Below are 26,264 nucleotides of genomic sequence, written 5' to 3' on the forward strand. Positions count from 1 at the left end.
TAATAAATATTAAAAACAAACTTCCAAGAGAAAGATGGCTGAAAAGGCAACGCAACCTCCCATAGCGATTATTGACGGGCACGATTCTATTATACGCTAATAATCTTGATTGGAATTGAAAGCACTAGTGGATGTGATGGATTAGTTCTTATTTGGGGAGGGTGTTATGTTTGGTCTCCAAATTTAATCCATCTTCCAAATAATTGCACATTTTTAGTGATTGATTTATGACCATGTCGAAAGAAAGAGCGTCTTCTAAACTACAAGCGTGCCCCATAAACTTTAAAAGAATCCATTCAATCATACAAATTACAATTATATGATACGTGGTTTTATTAGCTAGCATGAGTTGACTTTGGAACAATACTGTTTCACGGGGAAGAAGAACCTTTTTTTTTTTTTTTTTTTAGCTACCCTTAAAAGAACTTGAACTTAATCTTTATTTGCTTGTTGTAACTCAAAAGTCGCTGCTTTATTCTCTGAAACTCAAAGTTCACTTCAATTTGCTTCTTGGAACTCAAATTTGTTCCCATTTTGTCCTGAAACTTGAAAAATCATCTCTATAAAACTAAAAAATCGCTCCACATTATCTTAGATCTATTAATCTCTTATATGAGTTTAATTTGGGTGCACCATGCTAATCAATTTTTTTATTTTTATTTTTTTTTTCAACTCTTCAATTTCTTTTAAATTTAATACTCTATGACTATTAAATATTAACACATAATAGAGATCCATAATCAAATTTTATTGTGACATGTCTTATATGGTGTTGGGTCCCACATACATTTTAAGAGGCTATCTATAAGTTTCAAGTAAAAGAGAGTTCCCAATTCAAAGTGAAGTGAATTTTGAGTTTGAGGGAGTAAAATTGTGACTTCTTAATTACATGAGGCAAAGTAAGATCAAAATAGAGTTTCATGAAGTATAGCTAAAAATAAGCATGTTAGTTATACAAAAATAAAAATTGGCTTTTATTATTTAAATATTTTTTATTCAAATGGTAATATTTAATTAGACTTGTAGGACTCAATTATGTACCACATCACCAAAAACAAAAATTTTGACAAAATTGTGATATAAGTACCACATTGATTTGCGACATTTATTTTCAAGGACTACATTGATTGTACATTGAATCGATTTTCAATTTTAAAAACTATCTTGATAGGGTGAGTCAGTTTCCAGCTTTCAACGACCGATTGTGTTAAAAACTCTTTTGTTTTGCTTCCTAAAAAATGGAAACCTCATAGCTTTAGCTTCCTTTTATATATATATATATATGACCCTTTTGCTCTACAAACTCATCAAGCTCTCCATCTATATATGACCCCTTTCCTAAAAAATGGAAGGCCATCATCTTATTCCTTTAGTAGTACTATTAGCTCTGCTTAATCTCCAATTATACAGTGCTAATGAACTTCCCAGCATATCCAACACTCAGTACATAAAAAGATCTTGCAGCGTCACAACTTATCCGAAATTGTGCTACAACTCGCTCTCAATCTACGCCGGAAAAATCAAGACCAACCCGAAAGTACTAGCACAAACTGCTCTCAATGTGACCATTGCAGCAACCCAAGAAACATATGTGACCATGAAAAGGTTGTCGAAAACCCACGGTTTGAATCCCATAGAGGCTGCAGCAGCGCTCGACTGTGTGGAGGAGATTGGAGATGCTGTTGACGAGGTCCAAAAATCAATCGATGAATTTGGTCATGTAGCTAGAGGATCAAATTTCTGGGTTCAAATGAGTGACATTCAAACATGGGTTAGTGCTGCATTAACAGATGAGGACACCTGCATGGATGGCTTTGATGAACATCACATGAGTGGAAGAGTGGAGAGTCTTGTCCGTCGGTACATAGTGAACGTTGCACATCTTACTAGCAATGCTTTGGCACTCATCAACAGCTACGCCTCGGCGTCGAATGAAGTGTTGTTGCCGTAGATTCTGTGTGGTTTTCAGGAAAGGTATGACGGTCGTAGAAAATAAATTCTACGACCGAAACGGGTTACTTGGTACTCAAGAAAGAAAGAAAAAACCCAATATTTGGTATGTGAGAAATTGCTTTTGGTTTTTGTGTGTGAGTGAGTGTTATATTCAAGAAGACCAACTCTGTTTTTTATGAAATTTTTTTTTTTTTTTTTTTTTTTTTGTTGGGAGTATGAAATATTGGAAAGTAAATAGCCAGATGAATATCAAGCAATAATTATTTTATAGGTCTTTCTTCTTCTTTTTTTATTTATATATTTAATTGTATTTTTATTTATATATTTTTATAAACATAGTGCAATAAAGAAACCCAATTAAAAGAATTTACACATGAAAGAAAACATAATAATATAGTGTGTGTGTGTGTGTTTTTTTATTTTTTTATTTTTTTTATTTTTGAATACGGATTAGTACAATAAGTTTATTGCAACTCAATACTGTTAGATGCAGATGAAGTTTTATTTAAATTCAATGTCATGTAATGCTACCGTCCTTGAATAATTTGTAGTGGAATCGGTCTTTAATAACTCCTCTCGGCCCTTGATGGCATTGACTAACTGTTCCTGGTTTGATTCTTATGATCTGAGGGAGTGGATTTAGCAGTGGTGCTGCTTGGATCTCTCTCTCTCTCTCTCTCTCTCTCTCTCTCTATGTACTCTTCTCTTTACAAAATTCCCCTATCAACTCAAACCAAAAAGGAACAGGAGAGGGAGAGAAATGGAAGGTTATCTTCTGCATGCAGTAGTGGCTCTGTCCATTCTCCAATTATTCAACCCTAGCACAGCCATCGGATTATTTCCTCCGACAGAAACAAACACCGACTACATAAAAACATCATGCAAAGTCACAATGTATCCTAGGTTGTGCTACAACTCCCTCTCAATCTACGCGGGCAAAATCCAGACCAACCCAAAAGAACTAGTTCATACCTCACTCAATGTCACCCTTGCGCTCACCCAAGCAACTTCTGTGACCATGAAAAGACCATTGAAAGTCTACAGTTTGAACCACAACGCATCTGCAGCATTGGTAGGAGCTTGGTGACGTGGTCGAGATGCTCCAACAGTCGATAGAAGAACTGGGTTGTGCAGATGGAGCCTCCAGCTCCAGGCTTCAGTTGAGTAATATCCAAACCTGGGTTAGTGCCGCATTGATGAACGAGGATACCTGCGTGGATGGCTTTGCCAATCTTCCTTTGAATGGCAAAGTGGAGACTACTGCTCACAGGCACGTAACAAAAGCTGCGCATCTGACAATCAATGCCTTGGCACTCGTCAATGCCTATGCCTCAGCTAAAACTGCTTCGCCTTAGATCAAACAATGACAAGGGCATGCCAATAAATAGAAATTAACTGCTGTGTTCTATTAATAATTCATATGAATACTGTAGAATTTTAATAAATAAAACCTGAAATGACGTCAATGGTAACAGATTTTTACCAACAATCGAATTCTTTACAACTATTCAACCATGGTATGTCGGAAAACATAATAATGGTTTATGAGTTTGAAAGGACCTTAGTCAGGGTGCTCTGCAGAGATGCAACCGAATCTATAGCAGATTTTGTGAGCCAGCTGATTCCTACTTTAAGCCTATGCTCATCCGTTGGTAATCTAATCAAGTAAGCTAATTTCCTCGCCGTATGGCCGATAGGACCTTCTAAAGTTAGCCCCTCAATGAAACTTGGAGAAATAGCAGCATCATTTCTTCCCAGAGTTATCATTTCACCTAAATTCTGAAACTTAAACGGTAAAAGAGGGCGGTCATTGATTGCAGCCCACAGATTCCAACCAGCAAAGTCTGCTTGCTGAAAAGCAACCTGTGCCGTGGCAGGAAGAAGCCTTCCATTTGATTCCCTTAGAGCACAAGAGTCACCAACAGCAAATATGCGTGGATGGCCTTTAACGCGAAGATTTTCATCTGTTTCTGCTTGTCCACGAGCATTTAGGGGAAGCTCATGGGGCCTGTCCTCAGGTTCCAGCTTAGGAAGAAGATATTTGTTCCCAACAGTCCATAATACAAGATCTGCTTCCACAGTTTGACTTTGCGATCCCCTTTGAGCAGGTTGAAGTTCCAATATATATTTCTCGGAATCATGTTCTGCATCAACAGCTCTACGAATACAGTGGACAACATAACCCAACAGAAGTTCAACTTTTCTCGATGTGAGTACTTTAATTGCCGCTTCCCTATTGCCAGGTGGGGCATTCGGGCAGATTGTGGTTTCCACATTAATTGCTTGTACTATACCTCTATCCTGCAGTCTCTCTGATACAGTGGCAGCTAACTCAACTCCAGAGTAACCACAACCAACAACAACCACACGAATCAAAGATTCCTTACGGAAGTTCTTCCTCTCCAGTGTTTTTAACTTACGATCTACCTTATGAGCATCCTCCAGGGTGGAGAATGGCAATGCAAACTCTACTGCTCCTGGTACAACATCAAGCTTTGATTCAGCTCCCAAAGCAAGAACCAGCCAGTCGTATTCAACAAGGAGTCCACTCTCAAGTAGCACAGTTCCCCCAAGGCTGGATTGTGTAGGTCCATAATGGTCAGAGGGATACAATAGTTTGGCCTTATCTTGATGGAACAGCACACTTGTATTTGCCAGTAAGTCTGAGAAACGAGGAGCTATCTCCCATGCGTCTACTTCTCCTGTAAGAAGCTCATACAGCATTGGCTTGAAAACAAAGCGTTCGGACTGGTCAACAAGGAGGACCTGAGGTTTCTTGTCATCAGGCCACTCCAAGGATTCTAGTCGTAATGCAGTATATAGACCTCCGAATCCACCACCTAGTATACATATTCTTGGTTTCTTCTTATCCGGCCAAGAATACAATTGAGGTGCAGTTTCAGCTTCAGATAAATCCTTAACACTACCATTCGACCTAGGTGCACTGGAAGCAATCGCAAATCGAAATCCTTTCTGTTGAGAACTGGCAGATAATGTTATCTTGGTCCCACATCTTCTCGAGAAACTAGGAAACAGCCCAGCACAGTGCTTTTCCCTACAATTGAATGGTAAAAGACTTGATGAAGCAGCTAATGCGGGCGATGACATCATTCGGGGTTTATCTGTAAATATCAAAAAAGAGAGGAGCCAACTGAAACTTCACATTTCCTATTGGCGTAATTTTATAAACAAAAGATCCACTGACATCTCAATAGAATATCAAAGCACACACACACACAAACTTATATAATCATGAACATGAAATCCTTTGTTCTGCTAAAGGAAACAATAATGCCCCATTTGATAACCATTTCATTTTTTTTACTTTGGTTTTCAATTCTTGTGCTTTAAATATGTGAAAGTATATAAAGAAGGGATGACAAAGGGCATTACTATTGGCCAGTCTTGAGAGCGAAAACAAATTAAAATAGTTTTTGGTTTTCTTTTCGTTTTTAGTTTCCAATTCGTGTATCCTCCCTTATAAATTTCTTCAACATTTCTCCCAAAATCCCTCATCCCTTCTCCTATATCCCCCATTTCTCCCATGTATCTACCTTCTATCTCTAACACAAAAAAAAACAACAAACTAAGAACGAAATGGTCATCAAACGGGCGCTAAATTGTCAGATTAAACAGTAAACAAGAACAAATGGGGTGAGCCAGGATCCAATTCGGAGTGGACTAAACCGATAACCAATTCATCATACATCACCCAAATGCACCACATTTTCCTTAATAAAAGCAGAATTAGTAAATTAACATGCTATCAGTAAGAAATTAAACATAAACAGATAATTCACAAAATAATTATCATATAAAAGCAAATGCACCCTAGTATTCTCATCATCAAATTTCAAATTGAACCAATATACAATATTTGTAGCAGAAAGGACACAGAAAAACCAGAAACTCAACAAACAAGAAAACTGTAGAAACAAATTTAAAAAAAAAAAAGAAAAAGGGAAATTGGAAAGTACCTTTTTGAGTGATGGGTTAAGTCATCACTGATAAGGAACTGAAGAGGCACATGAGCAAGTAGGTAGCTACTGGATAGATTCCGACGAAGAAGAAGAAGAAGAAGAGTGCGTTTATGGGCTGGGCTTAGGGGTGAGATGGATTATGGGCTTGCTGAAACAACCCGAACCGACTATTATTTGTGAGGATGTAAATTTGAGATACGTGGCGGCTTGAAGTCCCTTTTTATTCTTTATCACCAAAACTTTTACACAAAATTTTCTCTCCATTTTTTTTTTTTTTTGGTTTTGTTTTGGGAGCAATTTGATTATGGTCACAACGTGTGTGTGTGTATATATATATATATATATTTTTTGTCGAAATGGTCACTACATATTTCAAGATTAGAAGTTTTCAAGGAGAGGCCACATGAGAAATTTTATTTTAAGCGGAGAGGGAATTGTATTTATTGACCTTAATTCAAGAGGAGAATTGTTTCAATTAATCTATGCTAAAAATGAAATTGTTAACATATGTCGAGATATGAAATTATTGATGTAGATGGCGTTTTACAACAGTGATGGAAAAAGTTAATGCTTTATGTAGCATGGTGTGGGTTTGATCCCTTTCTCTAACATTTAACAAGTTAATCTACTAATGCTATCGTATGTCAAAACAAAATATATGAAAATATCGGTTAAGCTAAATTAAATTTTCTTTGTTCTTGACGGCCAAGATATATGAGATTACACCAATGCAATGGGAGGTTCCCTAGAGAGTCAGTTCTATCATCAATGATGTTCGTGACCTGTTTCAGTCTTCAATCATATTGATTGGAAGCACATTTTTAAGGAGGCAAATTTTGTTGCGGATACTTTAACTCATCTTGGTCTTTCCATTTTTGAATCCTCATGTTTGAGATTTATGTTTACTAGATGTGGCTCTTCTTGATTTTCAATATGTTATATTATGTAAAAAATTATATTTAGAGGAGTGTAAATGACCGATTTAGAGTGTCAACAATTCTATTTAAAGTCAAAATTCTATTTGATACTATTCAACACGCGTGTTATAATTTGAATGAATTCAATGCACCATATCAGTATTTTCACGTTGTATGTTATATGCACCTAATAACTTGTCCCAAAACATAATGCTCACGTCCCAGTTACCACATGTTATAATCCTAATTTAATCAAAATTTCAGAATTCAAATGTGGAATTTAGGTAAATAGTACAAACATTTCTCAAGGTCCAGATTGATGCATGGAAAAATAGCCTCTTGATTTTTCGTTATCCCCAACACCCCACGCTTCCACAACCCTTACCCCATGCATACGGATTTGGATTCCCTTCCGATTCTAATTGTGAGGATTCAAGGGATCAAGTTACCATAGCCGTCCACCACCCATTCTACGGCCACAAATCAAAAATTTTAAATTTTATCTACATGAGATTATGATTTATAGCTGTATAATATGTGGTGAGCGGCTATGATGACTTGATAATTGGATCCCACAATGAGGAGGTATCGGAGGAGATCCAAATCCCATCCATACAATACCATACAATACCATACGGGTCATATCACAATCAGATAGGGCGCCAATACCCCTCCAGCTACTCTCTCTCTCTCTTTTCGTGGGATAAGAAGAAACAATGGCTACAGAGTCAGTGAGAGTGTACAGTTTTAGCTTCAATGGAGGTTCTCAGACTCGGCCGGCCATTTCTCCCTCCCCAGCTCGCTTTCTCGGTCTTCGCCATCGACCCTCTTCTTCCCTCACTTCGTCTTCGCTTTCCCACTTCTTTGGGAATGTTCGTATCAGCTCCCACTCCTCAAAGCTCTCGAATTTGCGCCAGCAGAGCCGAAGAAACCTCTCTGTTTTTGCCATGGCCGCAGAGGGTAGTTTTCTCCTCCTGTTCTTTGTGTTCCTATTGTTTATCTGCCGCTTCCTTGCTGAATTATTGCTCTCTGAATTGTTTTGTGGATTCCCAAATTGTTCAATTTTTGGTTATTTAGTGAGATCTATGTGCATTTTGGTTCAGCCCTTATTTGAAATGAATCGATTTTAATATTTATAACCAAAAATAGTTGATTTTTCTAATTGGGATGATTGTGCCTCTTTTTTTATTTAGGACTTTGATGTTCAAAATTATTCTGGATAAGAAATCGATTTTTGCAGTCAATAGTTATCGTATACGGGTACTTGGGATCGAGTAGAGCATAGAAACTTCACCAAACATTCACTGTGAATTTGCAACCACAGCAGAAGTAGCTTAGCTTTCTGTGTCCTTAATATACTCTAATTTAATTCTGGTTTATCGGAATAAGGTAATCGAATGTTCTGTGGTATCGATGTCGTTGTCTAGAACACTTGTATTGATACGAATTCTACCTTTTGGCATGTTGATAAGTGGTGTTGTTCATATATAACTGAATGGTGCTCCATTTTAATGTATTTCTTCGGGATTTCTTTAACTGGATTAGTAATTAAACCTAGAAACTCTTTATACTTGTTTCAGTTTACTAATAATACTTGTAGTAGTGTTTCTTTATCAGCTGATATAGCAGATATGTATTTATTCTATTTGTTTGTTCATTGTGCAAGATGGAAGGCGTGCTGTAGCTTTAGAAGATTATCGCAACATAGGAATTATGGCTCACATAGATGCAGGGAAGACGACTACAACTGAAAGAATCTTGTTTTATACTGGAAGAAACTATAAAATAGGGGAGGTGCATGAAGGAACAGCAACTATGGACTGGATGGAGCAGGAACAAGAAAGAGGCATTACCATAACTTCTGCTGCAACTACAACATTTTGGGACAATCACAGGATTAACATCATCGACACTCCTGGCCACGTTGACTTCACCCTTGAAGTGGAGCGGGCTCTAAGGGTGCTGGATGGTGCTATATGCTTGTTTGACAGTGTTGCTGGTGTGGAACCTCAATCTGAAACTGTGTGGAGGCAAGCTGATAGATATGGAGTGCCCAGGATTTGCTTTGTCAATAAAATGGATCGTCTTGGAGCAAACTTTTTCCGAACAAGAGACATGATAGTGACAAATTTGGGTGCCAAACCACTTGTACTTCAAATTCCAGTTGGTGCAGAAGATAATTTTAAAGGAGTTATTGATCTTGTGAAGATGAGAGCTATACTTTGGTCTGGCGAAGAGTTGGGTGCTAAATTTGTTTACGAGGAGATTCCATCTGATCTTCTGGAGCTGGCTCAAGAATACCGGGCAGAGATGATAGAAACCATAGTTGAGTTGGATGATCAAGCAATGGAAGGCTATCTAGAAGGAGTTGAACCTGATGAGGAAACTATTAAGAAATTAATTAGGAAGGGAACCATCGCAATTAGTTTTGTGCCAGTATTATGTGGTTCAGCTTTTAAAAATAAGGGGGTTCAACCATTGCTTGATGCAGTTGTGGATTATTTGCCTTCACCACTTGACGTGCCACCAATGAAGGGGACTGATGCAGACAACCCTGAAATCACGATTGAAAGGGCTGCAAGTGATGAGGAACCATTTGCTGGGCTAGCATTCAAGATCATGAGTGATCCATTTGTGGGATCCCTTACATTTGTGAGAATATATGCAGGAAAGCTAACTGCTGGATCCTATGTGTTAAATGCAAACAAGGGAAAGAAGGAGAGGATTGGTAGACTTCTAGAAATGCATGCAAACAGTAGGGAGGATGTAAAGGTAGCTTTAGCTGGTGATATCGTTGCACTTGCAGGCCTGAAGGATACCATTACCGGTGAAACATTGAGTGACCCCGATCATCCTATTGTGCTTGAACGAATGGACTTCCCTGATCCTGTAATTAAGGTTGCCATTGAACCCAAAACTAAAGCTGATGTTGATAAGATGGGAGCTGGTTTGGTTAAGCTTGCTCAAGAAGACCCTTCTTTCCACTTCTCTCGGGATGAAGAGATCAACCAGACAGTGATTGAAGGAATGGGAGAATTGCATCTTGAGATTATTGTTGATCGGCTCAAGAGAGAATTCAAGGTCTGTGTCCGCTACTCCATGTTTCTCATTGTCCATATTACTTATGATCCTTACCTTCACCATAAAAGATTCGGAGTTTTTTTATTTGTTTGTGCGTTTTCTTGTATTGCCATGGTGTCATCTTCTGGATTATTAATCTCACCCATGTTTGTGCTTGTATCTTATGTATAAATATACACGTATATGCATATAAAAGGACTGTGCACCTACCTATGTACTAAACCATTTGAAATGTGTTCATTGTTATTCCTTTGAGAATTTTCAAAGAATTGAATGCTCCGGATATGTAGTTGATTTGGATTTCATAGCTGGGATTGCTTGATCTGTGCAGGTTGAAGCAAATGTTGGTGCACCCCAGGTAAACTACCGGGAAAGCATTTCGAGAACCTCTGAAGTGAGGTATGTGCACAAGAAACAATCAGGTGGACAAGGTCAATTTGCAGATGTCACCGTACGGTTTGAACCAATGGAGGCTGGCGGAGGATATGAGTTTAAGAGTGAAATCAAGGGAGGTGCAGTGCCAAGAGAATACATTCCTGGGGTGATGAAAGGATTAGAGGAGTGTATGAGCAACGGTGTGCTTGCAGGCTTTCCTGTTGTTGACGTACGCGCTGTACTAGTTGATGGTTCTTACCATGATGTTGACTCAAGTGTGTTAGCATTTCAATTGGCAGCAAGAGGAGCTTTCCGGGAGGGGATAAAGAAAGCTGCCCCGAAAATGCTTGAACCAATAATGAAAGTTGAAGTTGTTACACCAGAAGAACATCTCGGAGATGTGATTGGTGATCTTAACTCGAGGAGAGGACAGATCAACAGCTTCAATGACAAACCTGGTGGTCTCAAGGTACGTCTAAGCATTTATAACGCGACCGATGCTTATGATTGCGGCTAGCAAGCGTGTGTTGCTAATTACATTCGAATCTTGACAAAGTATTATACAGTGGTAATCATGTTTCGGTTACTAATAGAGCATTTCGGTATTAATCCAGGTGGTGGATTCACTGGTTCCTCTTGCGGAGATGTTTCAGTACGTGAGTACGCTGAGGGGCATGACGAAAGGTCGTGCATCGTATACAATGCAGTTAGCTAAGTTTGACGTTGTTCCTCAGCACATTCAGAACCAGCTTGCTGCCAAGGAGGAAGAAGTTGCTGCTTGATTTTGTTTCCATGCATGGTCAGATCAGAGGGACCTTATAATTTAGGTCCCAACTCATTGTTTGAGAAAAACCTTTTTTTTTCTTTTTGTTTTTTTTAACTCTGCATCAAAAAATATTGAAGTAAGTATTTATATTTCCTTGAAAAAAAAAAAAAAACAAAAAAAAAAAAGGACACTGCCCGTAAGCTCAACAAAACCACGAGTCCTGTCTTGCTCTTGTATTACTACCACTTTTATTGCATGTTTACATAAAGGTAATCAGAATCAAAACGCATAATTGAATTCCGAATGAATTTTTCTTTGTAATCAGAATCAAAACACATAATTGAATTCCTAATGAATTTTTCTTTGTCAATATATTTTCACTTATTTTTAAAATTTTAAAATTGCCCTTCACATTTACCGGATACCATCAACTGCTGCCAAGTTTAATGTGAAGTTCAACAATAATAATTAAATAAAACTAAATAATTAAATTTCAGTTAATACTTGTTGAATGGCGGAATTTAACATTTCTTTTATTAATTAGTATATAAAATTTAGCCAAAGCATTAGAATATAAATAATTTATTCCAACTAAGAGCATTTTAGTAATTATGTTGATTTCCATTTTGATACAGGTGAATTAGTAACAATTTATATAAAATCTAAGATTAAGTACCTAAAACTCTCGAATCTTTTAGTGTCATTTCAAATTGGCATCAACCTTTTTAAATATTCCAAACAAGTACCAAATCTATTGAAAATGTTGCATCTCTTAAGCCTCAATTAAATTTATGTTAAATTAATTAGGGTTTACTTTGTCTCCAACACCAATAGAAAGTCATACAAGCATGACTTTCACCAAGTAACAGTCACCATCACCCCTTTCAGGCCATCATTTCCAAACTCAATGCATAATTACAAACTCCACCCTATAACTCAAGTTGCAAACATTGAGAAGGTCATGAAGGTTACTGAAATGATAGGGACTACCATGATACAGCCACTACCATTTTCATAGCTCACAAAGAACTAAAAGCTTTACTAGCCGAGAATCAGCGAATGAGGAAACCACATGAGCATAAACAAGTTCTTTAAAACTCTATATGAATTCTTAAATCACTTTTTTGTTAGACAATCTCCAATGGTTGGGCTAAAAACCAAATATTTTAGCCTGGAAAATTTAGCTTTTAGCTCAGAAACAGCTTTTCTGCTCTAACAGTTCTAGCCTAAAATTTTAGTCTGAGATTATTAAAGAATGAACTTAAACTTTTTTTTTTTTGTTAAATTAATTTTTTTTTAAAAAAAATAAATATGTAGACTATCGTAAATTAATTTTATGAACATTTTAATCTAAAAAAATTTAAATTTCGAAAAATATTAGATGGAGTCCACTCCGATTTCTGGGCTAAATTTTAGGGAGGGAATTTGGCCTTGGTTTAGCATTTAGCCCAAAATTTTTCCATGGATTGGATTGGGTTTGGGAGGAATTTTGGAGGATAATTTGGGTTTTAGCCCACCATCAGGGTTGGTCTTAAGAGATTTTCTAATCCCCATTTTTGTTTCTTATTTTTAGTTTTTTTGTGAATATATTTATTTATTTTTATTTTTTCATCATCATTTCATTTTTGAAGTTATTTTAATTATTATTTTAGTATCCAAGTAAGTAATTAAGTGAAACCCATTGTTATCACCTGTACATTGATGAAAAAATGTTTAAAAGATTAAAATCAATTTAAAATGACATTAAAAGATTAAAAAGTATTTAGTACTTAATCCTAAAATCGATTTAGTTTTCAGAATGTTTTAATAAACACCTTTAACAAGAATTCAATTCTGACTCAACTCTCACTCATATCCATTCCAACTTTTATCAATTTAATTCTTCGACGACGGATTAATAAACGAACCAACATAAACTAAAAGCAAAAGATTTTCTACAGATTTTTGTAAATCAAATCCAAATCTTGTAATGTGAGTGGAATAGTAAACTTGACGGGGGCATCTTTCGGGTACACCAAAGGGATATGCCAATTTAGAGAGAGAGAGAGAGAGAGAGAGAGAGAGAGGGGGGGGGAGAGAGGTTGGCATATGAAAAACATCCCACATAAATATCTTAAAAACAATAATCTCAAAGTTTTTTTTCCAAAGCGAGGGGGTTCTAATCTAATTACTGGAATGGACCCAAAAAAAAAAAAAAAAACAAAACAAAACAAAACCAAAAGAAAAGTACTGGACTGGACATTTTGATTGGAAAGTACAATTTGAAGGGCAAACGATTCTTTCTGATTACATGATCAAATCTTTCCCGTTGTTTACCGAAGCTGGACAATTCCCGCACTGACGAGCTTCTGGATCTTGCCCATCACCATTGGGTTCTTCGTGTGTTCCTGAGCAGCCTTGGGATTCTCCTGGAAATCTGTTAACACCTGAACACATCGCGAACAACACAACTTTAGACATTCATACACCGAGTAAACTCAATTAACGAGGGAATGGTGTAACACAACAGCGAAACACTAAATTATACTGACCTGTCTCATAACAGGATCTTGGAGAATATTTTGTATTTCTGGGTCCTGCATTCCTTTAGCCTGCAAGAAACAACAAACTCATTAACATATGAAAATCTCGAGAAACTATTTCCGCGTTGAAGAATGTTCGACAAATCACACACCTGTCTCTCCTTCAATTCCTCGGGACTCAAATCCCCACGGCTAGCTTTGTTAATTTGCTCTACACATCTGCAATCAATTTCAAGTGGTGTCAACTCTCAAGCATTATGCATCTTGTGTAACAGGCGCACATCCAGTTAACATACAGTAAAACTAAGCACCATGCAATAAACACAATTCATGTAAACATACCTTCGCACACCATCAAGCAATTCCTGGTTGCTAGGATCGTGTTTCAAACCCTCCTGGTATGTTTCCAAAGCTTTCTCATATTCTTTCATGAAAAACTGGACGGCACCTTTTCTGGTATAACCCCTTGTAAAGGTTGGATCAAGCTCAATGCACTTCTCTGCATCTTTCAATCCCTCGGGCATTGCCCCGAGTTTCGTATAGCATGCAGCTCTGTTGCTATATGCCTGAATCAAACTATGAATGTCAGACAATATTAAAAAGCTTTTGGACGATCAACTATATAAGGATACTGTAGGTTCTCCCACCTTTGGATCGTTGGGGTTCCTTCTGAGAGCTTCAGTGTACTGCTTAATAGCCTCTGGGTACTTTTGTTGCTTGAAATATTCATTACCTACACATCATCAACAAGCAGTCAAGCTAGAGAAACATGGATGGCATAACTAAAATACATGGCACGGAAACAATGTATTTCATTCAGATCAATGCAAACATTAGTAAAGTTTCAATGCAGTGATAGTTACAAGCACATGAAACTGAAGAACAAACCTTTCTCACGCTCTTCATCTGCTAACTTTGGATCATAATACTCTTGTTGCTCTAGATCCTTCTTTGCTTTCTCAGCATCGTTCAATTTCTTTAAGGTATCTGGGTTGCGATGCTCTGTGAGAGCTTTCTGGAACGACTCAATGGCAGGTTCAAAGTCCTTTGAGCATTTTGCCATCTTCACCAAGGCGGTTCCCTTCCTAGTCAAAGCTTTTGCCACCATCTTAAAGTCTGACCTTAGCTCTCTTCCCCTTTCCACAGCCTTCTCACAGTCTTTAATACACTCCTCATACTGATAGAATTAACAACGAACTGGGATCAATAATCCATAACAAGCCAACAATACCAAGTTTAGAGCGAAGCATAAAGTTGTTGACAAGACTATTTTCATCCTTGACACTAGGAAAACCAAAGGCTATAACAGGATGGTATGACCAAGCAAGGAGTGAAAGCAAACAATAAGAGGACATATAAAATTGAACACCGAATACGCAAGCATGAAGCCGATAGAAGTTTCACTTTTTCCGTGTGGATATTCTACCACATCCAAATTGTAATATGAACTTCTATAAATGATACAAAAAAAGAGAATTACTGAAGTATAGGCCTATCGAGCTCAACCACGAGTAAGCAAGCATTGTGAAAGAGGACATCCCCAAGTCCAAATTTGTTAGTCCATAAGGACAAACAACAGCATAATTAACAAAGGACACAAACAAGAGGTCAGGTCGGTGTAATTGAATAAAATCTGCGAAAACCCATTCGCTATTTCATAAGTCCTTGGGAAAATTGTAAACCGCAAATTATTATTAGATTTCCTAAACTAACATATGAGGCTACATCACACCAATCTCAATCCCCCACTTTCAATTGGGTTCTGAATTGGGCAAGGCTCGTTCTGTGTAACATCATCATCATTGAAGTTACAGCAGTGAGCAACTGCATCGAAATCGATAAACATCACCAAGTATCCACAAAGAACACTAAATCATACTAACAGTACAAGCTTATAGTCAAATATACTATCAGTTTAGCACTAACCAAAATCAATCAGTGTATAAACATTATCATGCAGATTAAAAATAAATGGCAAACACTAGATATGCAATCCATACCTGACCCATTTCCAAATACGTCGCAGCGCGATTCAAGATAAATGAAATGTCCTCATCATTCAACTCAATGGCCTTGGTGTAGTGCTGAATCGCTGTGTCGAAGTCCTTCTTCTTATAAGCCGCATTGCCAGCCTCCTTCTCCTTTATTGCCTCGGCCTCCCTCTTCTTCGCCTCACTCTCCTCCTCACTTACCTCCATCGGCTCTGGCTCCGGCTGAGCCTCCGGCTTCTTCTCCTCCTTCCTGGGCTCAGGCTGCTTCCGCTCCGGCGGAGACTCCGGCATCTCCTCATCCTCCGCCCCCGTCCCACCGCGCAACTTCACGTTGAGCAAAACCCCCAGGGCTTGCATAACCCTCTGGTCCTTCAAATACAAATTGAGATTGCTAGGGTTTTTCTGAATCTCCTGCATCATCTTCACAAAATCGGGTTGCTGCAAGAAGGCACGGGTCGACGGGTCGGCAGTGAGCTTGGCCCACATCTCGGGACCCGAGAACGCATCCCCAAACGGGTTCATAGGCGGGGGTCCAGCCCGTGACCGGGCCGTAGCAGCTTGAGCATCGGCTAAACCAGACTTCAGAGCCTCGTTATTGGGGTCGATCTCGAGACCCTTCTTGTAAGCCGAAACGGCGTCGCCGTACTGGCCCAATCCGCAGTGAGCGGCGCCGAGCCGGCTGTAACCTTTGGACCAATCAGGCTTAATCTCGACGGTCTTCTTGGCGTCGGCTAGGGCTTCAGAGTATTTGTTGAGAGAGGCATAGGCGGCGGATCGGTTGGAGTAGAGGACGTGGTTGGAGGGAGCGAGGTCGATGGCTTCCGTGAAGTGGGTGACAGCGGCGTTAAAGTCGCCGGAGGAGAAAGCGGCGTTGCCTTTGGCTTTGGATTCGTCGGCCATGGCTGATTGGGATCGGAGAAATTGATCGGAGAGAAAGTTGAGGGATTGCGGGCGTAGGGGATTGAGGAGGAGAAGGGGAGGCGAGCTTTATAAGATAGAAAGCTGGTGTGTCAAGGGACCTGTCGCCAGAGGCTTCTAGTGATTGTGGGGTTTGTTTGGGGTTCTGGAACCTTCGGTTGCGGTGGTCTTATGACTCACTTTTTGAAGCTCAAATAATATTCCTTTCTTTTAAAGAGAATTATGATCAAGTATGAATGTGATTGTGTAAATTCTAGTAGATATAAAAATGTATCTTATATTTTTATTAGGAGTAGATTACTTATTAAATGTTGTAATCCTAAAGGTTAAAGAATTAACATTTCTTACTACTATAAATAAAGGTATGATGGGGTGAAATAGAACACACCCATAATTACACATCTGTCTATTCTTCTTCTCTATTGCCACACCTTTCTCTCTCTATGGCATCTATAATTATTTAGTAAATTATGCCTACAACATGTTATCAGCACGCTCTTGACCCTGCGCTAAAGAGAGTTTGATCTTCAATCAAGGGAGTATTACGTTTTAATTATTCTTTTTATGATTAATTTATTATTTTGAATTGATCTACATGCTATTGATTCACTTTAATTTTTCTTTGTTGAACGTGATACAATGCATTGGAGATACAATTTCAACTTTATGAGAAGGGTCTTCTACAAATTCAAAGGTTTTTGTTGTTTTCTGCCAATCAGGTATGCTAAAAATAAAGTAAGATATTTGAAACGACCATGAAGCATGAAAACATTACTCATGATGCATGAACCCCCTATGTTTATATTTTCCTTCCGATATATATATTATATATGTTCATATATTTGTCAATATATATATATATATATATATGTTTCATGCATTATGCAATTTTTGCTATGTAAAATTTGTAAGTCAAAGAATCGAAAGAAATTAGAAGGAATTAGGGTTTTTCAAACCCTAAGATTGTCGAGGAAAAAAAAAAACAATTACATTTTTTTGGGAAAATTTTGTGGCTGAAACGCACCAAGCCTGAAGCTTGGGTAAGCAACTGGACAACCTTTTTAGGCTTACTGCTCGAATTGGACCAAGCCTGCTGCTTGGGTCCTTGGTGCATGGGCTTCAGCCCTCAGACCGTTCAAGAAGCCAGCTAACGTGATGGGCTTTTTCACGACTCGGCCTGCCTTTTAGAAGCTCTGGGCTTCTATGTTTGGGCTCGCTTTCAGCTGTTATTGGACTTTGTCCGACTCCAGCTTCGGCTTCAGCTCGCCCCAGCTCGGCGTTTTTCCCAAGCCCACCTCTGCTGGGCATTGCCCTAGTCCGCTGACTTGCAGTCCAGTTAGGTTACTGTGCAGCCGTACAAGGGAGCCCAAAGGCCTGCAGATTGTTGCAAGACTGTGACCCATTGCAGCAAGCAATTACATGTTGGGCTGTATACCTTTTTCGCCCCGATGCCATATTTTGGCTTCCCCCGCTTCTTAACCATACTCAAATATTTTTTGGACATTTTTGGTTAAAGCCTCACTAGGCTATATTTTCTTAATTATTTGGCATGATGCCATCTAAAGTGAATATGACCCGAAGTCATTATTTTGCTTCTACGATCGACCCCGAATGGTCCTGATCTATTGAATTAATTAAAAGTGACCTACAGTCCATTAATTTGATAATAAATCCAAAATTATTGACATGAAGATCACTTTTGGACATTAACGAATCAATAATTTATTTCTATTCTTTGAACCGTTGACTTACTTTCGTAGTCCCGAAGCACTCACACTTGAGTTCTTGAAGCAACCCAAATCCACTACTCTCAGTTGTATATTGCATTCTGTGTTCTTGCAGGAACCACTCTTTTTATGAACTAAACGTTCATAAAGTAAATTGAACCTGTAGTTTCAAATTTAGTGCCTTTGAAACCCGAAGTTTTCATAAAACAATACACCCATGAAAACCCGATGTTTTTTCATGAAAACCATATCTTAGAACTCGAATGTTCTAACTTTGATGCTTATGGATGATTCATTCCCATAGCACCAATCACAATCTTGTTCCCTCCATTCAGTGGATTGTCGTACCGTAACAAGTTCGATTTTCCTGATTTGGACGTTTCTAATAGAAACCACTTCATGTGGGGTACAAGACGTGAATCTCCACTTGACTATCAAGAAGCTGAGAAACCATTGAAGCCAACAATGGCATGGAAGAGTTGAATAAGTCTCCGCCATGATCTTCCTTCGAAGACTTATGCCCGAAGCATTACCAACGAAAATACCTCATGAATAACGATTCCATGTCTCTTTGGTTCACTCTTACGCACTGTTTAATCATGAAAGACATTGCCTGAAGCACACCATGATTGCGTCTATGAATGAGTAAAATTCTGAAGTTTATAAATCCAATTGAATTTTGACTGGAGAATACTTTTATCGTCCTTCCATGTTTCTAACTCGCCCCTAAAGCAGTAGTGTAGAAAGCAGAAGTTTACCAAAATCTTGAATCTGATAACTACCACAAACATAGGGTAGAATCAGGGCCTGCCAAGGTGTGACATCGTGCTCGAAGTGTGATCCTTGGTACCTAAGACCTAAAACTTCAAGAATAAAGGATAGTATTCCCGAACCTCAACCCTACAAAATCTACTTCCGTATTGATGGAATAGATCATTGGTTATGCACATGTTCATGCCCCTACCAATGTTGTTGAGGAGTACCATTCTAGTAGTCATTATGTGAGACTAATTTTGCTCCACCAAACATCGTTGGAAGAGCAGAATTTTGACATGGATGACCTTGTTTGCCGAATCCTCTTAGTAAACCATTTACTTTGTGAACATTTTTCCATGTTCTTGGATTCAAGCTTGGTGTATGTTTTACTTATGGATAATCTTATTGATGTTGTCCTCGAATATGAGTTAATTGAATCATGTTTCTTAATACATGTGATTAGGTTGGAATGTGGGAAAGTTAGTTGTCTGGATGAATGCGTATTATGCACACTAACTTTACACATAAATCACATCTCAAACAACGACTTCAGGTCTATCCAACCTGATTAAGAGCATTTGGCACGCTCCTCGTTGTATGGTACTGAATTACCATTTAAGGGACCTTAAATTCACCCTGACGTTGAGTTTTTAAGGATATTCGAGATGACAATGATCATAATGAAACCATTAAAGAAAATAGAGTGAAATATCTTTGCACCACCTCCAAAAATGAGCATGAAGCTTTTATTTGGGGCCAATGTGTTGTATTCTAACTGGGAATACACCACATGTGGCCGGCCTGAAGCCTGGTGATTGACTAGTTTACTTGCTTTGGCATGACCTTTTGGGACACTTAGGTCGAATAATGATACTACAACGTATCTCCTTATCTGAAGTAAGGATATTCTGCCTACAAGCACACTTTGCCAAGCATGCTCATTAAGGAAATTGATTTTCTATATCATTCATCGCAAAGATACGACACGACTCTATTTTCATAGTGGATTCAAGGGAATATATGTGGACTAATCCAACCAAAATGCAGACCATATAAATACTTATGGTTTTGGTTTATGAATTGACAAACTGGTCACATGTTTGTCCACACACATTACTGCTAAACCTCTTAGCCGATTATGGGTTCACCACCCTACTTATCCCTTAAAGTCCCAGAGACTGGATAATGCCGGAAAGTTTATATCAACGGTTTTCGATAAAGTATTGCATGTCGTTTTGGGTTTCTAATTGAACCATCGAATTCCCATGTTCACCCCAAATAGTCTCGCCTAACGATCATACAGCGCAATTTAAATGATCGCCCAAATTTTGGTAAAAGTATCAAGTTTTCGGTTTTTGCCTAGGGCTATGCAATCTTGTACGCAGTTATGTTGGTCCGCCTTGAGGCCCATTGCCAACCAACCTATATGACGTTACAATTGGTTACTAGGTACGAACCTGACGATTTTCGTATTTACGCATTTAGGTGTGCATTCCATGTGCCAAGTTGAGCCGCCGCAACGTACCACCATGGATCATCAAAGAAGGATGTGTATCTTTTGTTAATCATGATTCTCCTTCACATTAGCTCTTTTTGAGCCTTTGCATGCGATCTCTTTACCGCTCATTTGCAGGTTGTTACTTTAATGAGACAGTATTCCTTCCGTTAGGGGGAAATAAGAACGTCAATGTTCTTGTAGAACGGTGCGAAGTTGCATGGACGTTGCCTATTAGGTCTCATCTCGATCCATGTACCACACAAGTGTGATAAGCAAGTGTGATGAATTCTAGTTTTCAGAATGTTGCTCCAAACGCATTACTCTGATCTAGCTAAAGTGACGAGATCATATACCAGCTGCAAACATGCTTGCAAGGATAGACATACTTAACGGACATCGAGTCAATATCCCTAGAGGGTGTGCCGCCTTTGTTGGAATGTCCGGTACACTAGCGGATAACCAATCAATATGTCTTGGCCTAGAGCACGACATATCACTCGATTCGTAGGATTCACTTCCCTAGAAGAGGCAGACACGGCACCAAATGAATCTACACTTGATGGCTGTCTCAAATCATTTCCATCTCATGAGATTAATCCGGATTTCTCTCGAGACTCAAAGTTCTTGGTCCAATATACTAGTTTGGATGAGCTAAATGGAATTGAAATGAGATTATCATCGATGATATTTTCACTTATATGGTAGCTACAGACATAAATGAAAAGTGACGATATTGAACCGTGTTCCATTGATTAAGTGACAACGTGTAACTAATTGGACAACTAAAGTTACAATCCAGGTCAAATTCCTTACCAAAGTGTGTATTGGACCTGTCGTTCTTACACAACCTAAGGTAACCATGTTGTGTTACAAGTGGGAAAGGAAGCGTTATGAGATGAATGAAATAGTGCGATATGATGCACGCCTTATAGCGTAAGGTTTATCTCAAAACGTCCTGTGATTGATAGCAGCATTATGAAATGTGGTTAGTGTTTTCTCCATGGGGATATAGATACGGAGATTTACATGTAAGTTCTCGAAAAATTACATGGACTGGTTCAATTAGTTCCAAAACCATGGAACACCCTCTTAAACTTGTTTTGAGGCGTTCACTTATGGATTAAAAAATCCGACGGATGTGGTATACCCATCTACGTGATTATTTGATCAGTCAGGGATATGAATTATGCCCTTGCGTGTTAAACTATGAAGTTTTATTCCAAATTGCTAGAGTTACAGTTTATGTTGTTGACACGAATCTCACTAAGACTCTAGAAGAGCTTGAGAAAACTGCCTCGCACCTAACGATGGAATTTAAGATGAAGGATCTTGGGAAACTTGTTTATGCCTTGACTTGAAGTTGAAGCATTGTTCTGATGGTATTTTGGTCTACCAGTCAAAATACACCCGGAATGTGTTACCTTTGAGTATACCTTTGATCGTCCACACGTTATATGCAAATGAGACCCTTGAAGAGGTTATGGAATCTGAAATTCTATATCTGAGTTTAACTTTGAGATTCGTTGTACTTAGCTCATTGTATTTAGACAGGACATCTCTTTCGCTGTTGATCTTGGTAAAGATGCAGCATTGCGCCTACACGCAACCACTGAATTGGTATTAAAGACGTACCCTGAAAGTACCACGAGGGCAAATCCCAATGCATCTCGAGCAGATCCAACCCTTCTGATCCTCAGAAAGATGCTTGTTTTGTTTGTTATGATGACGCTGGTTACTTATCAAACCCGCATAAGGCAAAATCCCCAAATGGTTATGTCTTTACCGTTAGGGATATCGCAATATCTTAGAGGTCCACGATATGACCTTAGTTGCGAAATCTTCGAATCGTTCCAAGATTCACCTCACTTCACTATGCCACAAGTGAGACATAGTTAGGAGTTCTTAATGAGCATATTTGAAGTAGTTGATGTGTTTTCATCCATCGTTGAGTCCTAACGACAATCCATAAAGATTATGCCGCATGTATCGACCCGACCAAGCCATGATACATCAACAAAGTCAACGCCAAGACATACTGCGTCTACATCTACATTAGCAAAGCATCAGGAGATTGAAGTCATTCAAGCCGATCCCAGACAACCTTGTTGACCTCTACACAACGTCACTGCCGAAGTCAACCTTCTAGAAGCTTGTCCGAGGAATTGGTATGCCTAACTATTCATATGCAATGCTTGTAGTTCTCATTTGGAAGTTATGTCCAACTCAGGGGGAGTATCCAGAAGTATACTCACTTGATCTTAATGCAATCTTTTCCTACTGGGTTTTTGCTACCTAACTAGGTTTTAATGAGGCACCCATCTTGGGCTGATCATACCCTTGAGAGCTCTTCTACTTACATCCAAAAGACGTATAGTTTTGACTTAATGCAACTGCTCACTTTTTTCCTTAAACTATGGGGTTTTCCCCACCTTGGATTTTACCAAAGCGAGGTTTTGTGAGTTTTACTTTTTATACATTCTTCCATTGATTTGAGACTCGCATTTGCCTATTGTGTCAACGACTTTATCAATTGTACTTATTTCATCACTGAAGACCTGATGCGTCATTTACTTGAGTATTTATATATTCAAGGGGGAGTGTTGCAGTCCTATTAGATTAGGAATGTGATTGTGTAAATCCTAGTAGATATGAGAATGTATCTTATATTCTTATTAGGAGTAGATTACCTATTAAATGTTGTAATCCTAAAGGAAAAGTTTTACCTATCCTACTACTATAAATAAAGGCACAATGGGTGGAATAGAACACACCCACAATTACACATCTCTCTATTCTTCTTCTCTATTGCCGCACATTTCTCTCTCTATGGCCTCCATAATTGTTTAGTAAATTATGCCTACAACAAATTATTATTTTTCTTTTTGTTTTTTTGTTTATTGTACTTGAAGAAACTACTAGAACAAATGAAGTGTTGGAAATAAAATATGAGCTTATAAATAGGCAAAAGTGAGAAGGAGAACATTTGTTAGAAATCGAAGTGGAACATGAGCAACAAATACAGGTAAAGAGAGAGGAGGCAGATTGATATTATCACTTTCACTTTTGATCTTGTATGTTGTGCTAAAGATACAAACATACCTTTTATATATAGAGGTATTGATCCGACAATACTTTACATGCATGAAGAAAATTTTATATACTACGATAGTGAAAATCAAACTTATACCATTTAAGTCTACAATCTTATCCTACAAACTTGACTAAGTTGACTTCAGTTGCTTCCAATTTTAGTCCAATTATGTGGGCATTCACATTTTTACAACACTCCCCCTTGAATGCCCATATCAATATCAGTTGCGTCATTAAAAACTTACTAGAAAAACCAAGTGTGAAAAAATTGTAGCTAAGGAAAAAGAGTACAACTTTGCTTATATTATTGATATAATGTTAAGTACGCTGATGTTGTCTTGTTAAAACCTTGATAGGAAAAACCTAGTGGGGAAAAATCATAGTCCAAGGAAAAAAAGTACATCATGCATATGTCCTGGATGCTCCCCTTGATGTGTATTTCCCATTGATTATGCATTCTTCAATTTGACTCATTAATAAGTAGGCGTAGCCAACACCATGCAAGAGCTTCTAAAATGTACACTTTGGTAGATTTAGTGAACAGGTCTGCCAGATTGTCACTGGAACGCATTTGCCTGACTTCAATAACCTTAACTTTCTAAAGCTCAGGTGCACTGAAAAACTTTGGAGATATGTGATTGGTTTTATCCCTTTGATGGATCATTCCTTTGTTTGAGCAATACATGTAGCATTATCTTCATGAACGATAGTTGGAGTGTCTGTTTTTAAAGATAGACAACATGAATTTTGGATATGGTGGATCATTGATCTTAACAAAAAAAAGTTCACAATTGGCTTCATGGAGAGCAAGTATTGAAAGATGTAGCAACTAATGTTTGCTTCGTTTAGCGCCATGAGATCGCTGTATTTTCATCTGTGAACACATATCTAGTTTTTGAGAGCGCTTTCTGTGAATCAAAGAGAAAACCAACCTTTATATATCCAACAATATTTTGGTCATTTGTGGGTTTCTTGGAATAGAGGAGGCCTATGTCTATTTCCCCACAAAGTAATCGTAAAACATCTTCGACTCCTTTTCAATGTCAAAGTAGAGATATATGTTGCTAACAAGTTGACTGCATAAGGTTATATCTGGTCTTGTACATTGTGTTAAATACAATAAAGCACCTATTGCACTTAGCTATAGTACTTCTGGACCATTCCTTTTTATCATCTTCTTTTAGGTGAAATGGAAATTTCTTAATCTCAAGAGATCGATCAACCATTGGCGTGCTGATTGGATAAGCTTTTTCCATACCAAATCACTTTAGGACATTTCAATGTAAGTTGATTGATGGACCAAAATTCCATTAGCACAATGCTCAATTTGCAGGTTAGGACAATATTTTGTTTTCCCAAGGTCTTTCATTTCAAATTCACTTTTCAAATATTCAACAGTTTTGTTGAGCTATTTAGGAGTTCCAGCTAAGTTCATATCATCGACATATACTACTACTATAATTGAGACAATTATACCAATTCATCCAGATTATTTTAGCCTATATAATAATCACCTTAATTTGATTGAGAGCATATATGGTGGTCTGTTCGCCGTTTCAGGCAACTTAAGTCCTTCTGGACTTTCATGTAGATATTAGTATCTAATTCTTCATACAAATATGCAGTGATGATGACACACCTCGATCTCAATGTTCGAGGGACAACGGGATAGCCACGTGTTGGGCAACACCCAAGGGTGATGCAAGCCATTTAATGAATGCATATGCTGAGAACATGTGAAACATGCATATAAATTTCACGCGAACTACACAATGTAATATTCATAAATCCGTTAATGTGAAAATACACTAAATTTGGGATGGGGTTTCACAATCTACCTCCTATAAAAGAATTTCGTCCCCAAAATTATAAATAAGTACAAATACTGACTCCTCATCAGTTTTTCCATTTCCCAAGTCACTTCCTCGATTGCATGGTTCCTCCACAACACCTTTACTAACGGAATTGACTTTGTTCCTTAGAGTTTTATCCTGTCGGTCGATGATCGCCATTGGTTCCTCAACATAACTCACGTCTTGACTCACCTCTAACGGTTCTGGCTGAATAACGTGATTCGACAGGGACCAACGTATTGAGGGCTCAACTTCCTTGGCTTACCAAAACGAACCACACCCTTCCAGGGTGATAGCTTCAGAAAGACAAAGTCACCAACCTTATACTTATGATCCTTGGAATGTCGGTCCGCAATGCTCTTCTGTCGATCTTATGATGCCTTTAGATTCCTCTTAATCAACTGGATGTTAGTATTAGTGGTGTCAACAATTTCTGGCCCCACTAACACTCATTCACCTACCTCAGTCCAACACAATGGTGTCCGACACTGCTTCCTATATAATGCCTCAAATGGTGTCATGCTGATACTTGAGTGGTAGCTGTTGTTGTAGGCAAACTTGATCAATGGCAAATAGCTATCCTAACTACCCTTCCACTGGAGAACAGACACTTTCAACATGTCATCCAAAGTCTGAATCGTCCTCTCAGATTGACCATTAGTCTATGGATGATAGGCAGTGCTGTACAACAACTTAGTATTTATAGCATCATGGAACGCTCTATAAAATCTAGAGGTGAATCTTGGATCTCTGTTCGAAACAATGGTGATGGGTACACCATGAAGTTTAATGATATTATCAATGAACACTTGTGCCAACTTCTCCAATTTGTAGGTT

The 26,264-nt window shown here is 38.3% G+C and overlaps 4 protein-coding genes and 1 pseudogene across 4 annotated transcripts; 3 read left to right on the forward strand and 2 right to left on the reverse strand.

Moving 5' to 3' along the window:
• The first annotated feature begins 1,290 nt into the window (after positions 1–1,290).
• On the forward strand, positions 1,291–2,164 carry LOC137723522 (21 kDa protein-like). Its single transcript, XM_068462725.1, has one exon. It carries the CDS (start codon positions 1,346–1,348, stop codon positions 1,949–1,951), a length of 606 nt encoding a protein of 201 aa, XP_068318826.1. The 5' UTR covers positions 1,291–1,345; the 3' UTR covers positions 1,952–2,164.
• A 282-nt stretch (positions 2,165–2,446) lies between these two features.
• Positions 2,447–3,439, forward strand: LOC137722937 (pectinesterase inhibitor 10-like; annotated as a pseudogene).
• Positions 3,411–6,065, reverse strand: LOC137722936 (alternative NAD(P)H-ubiquinone oxidoreductase C1, chloroplastic/mitochondrial). Its single transcript, XM_068462067.1, has 2 exons — positions 5,931–6,065; positions 3,411–5,075 (listed from the first exon to the last, which is right to left on the reverse strand). The coding sequence occupies exon 2, from the start codon at positions 5,062–5,064 to the stop codon at positions 3,496–3,498; it is 1,569 nt and encodes a 522-aa protein (XP_068318168.1). The 5' UTR covers positions 5,065–5,075; positions 5,931–6,065; the 3' UTR covers positions 3,411–3,495.
• Positions 6,066–7,506: 1,441 nt separating this feature from the next.
• On the forward strand, positions 7,507–11,283 carry LOC137722445 (elongation factor G-2, chloroplastic). The gene is made up of 4 exons (XM_068461449.1): positions 7,507–7,810; positions 8,517–9,931; positions 10,263–10,775; positions 10,921–11,283. Exons 1-4 carry the CDS (start codon positions 7,567–7,569, stop codon positions 11,086–11,088), a joined length of 2,340 nt encoding a protein of 779 aa, XP_068317550.1. The 5' UTR covers positions 7,507–7,566; the 3' UTR covers positions 11,089–11,283.
• A 2,029-nt stretch (positions 11,284–13,312) lies between these two features.
• On the reverse strand, positions 13,313–16,663 carry LOC137722338 (hsp70-Hsp90 organizing protein 3-like). Its single transcript, XM_068461315.1, has 7 exons — positions 15,595–16,663; positions 14,483–14,771; positions 14,242–14,327; positions 13,937–14,160; positions 13,747–13,813; positions 13,604–13,663; positions 13,313–13,498 (listed from the first exon to the last, which is right to left on the reverse strand). Exons 1-7 carry the CDS (start codon positions 16,483–16,485, stop codon positions 13,385–13,387), a joined length of 1,731 nt encoding a protein of 576 aa, XP_068317416.1. The 5' UTR covers positions 16,486–16,663; the 3' UTR covers positions 13,313–13,384.
• Positions 16,664–26,264: the final 9,601 nt, after the last annotated feature.

The sequence above is a fragment of the Pyrus communis genome, chromosome 17, assembly GCF_963583255.1.
Source record: "Pyrus communis chromosome 17, drPyrComm1.1, whole genome shotgun sequence".
Classification (NCBI taxonomy): Eukaryota; Viridiplantae; Streptophyta; class Magnoliopsida; order Rosales; family Rosaceae; genus Pyrus; species Pyrus communis.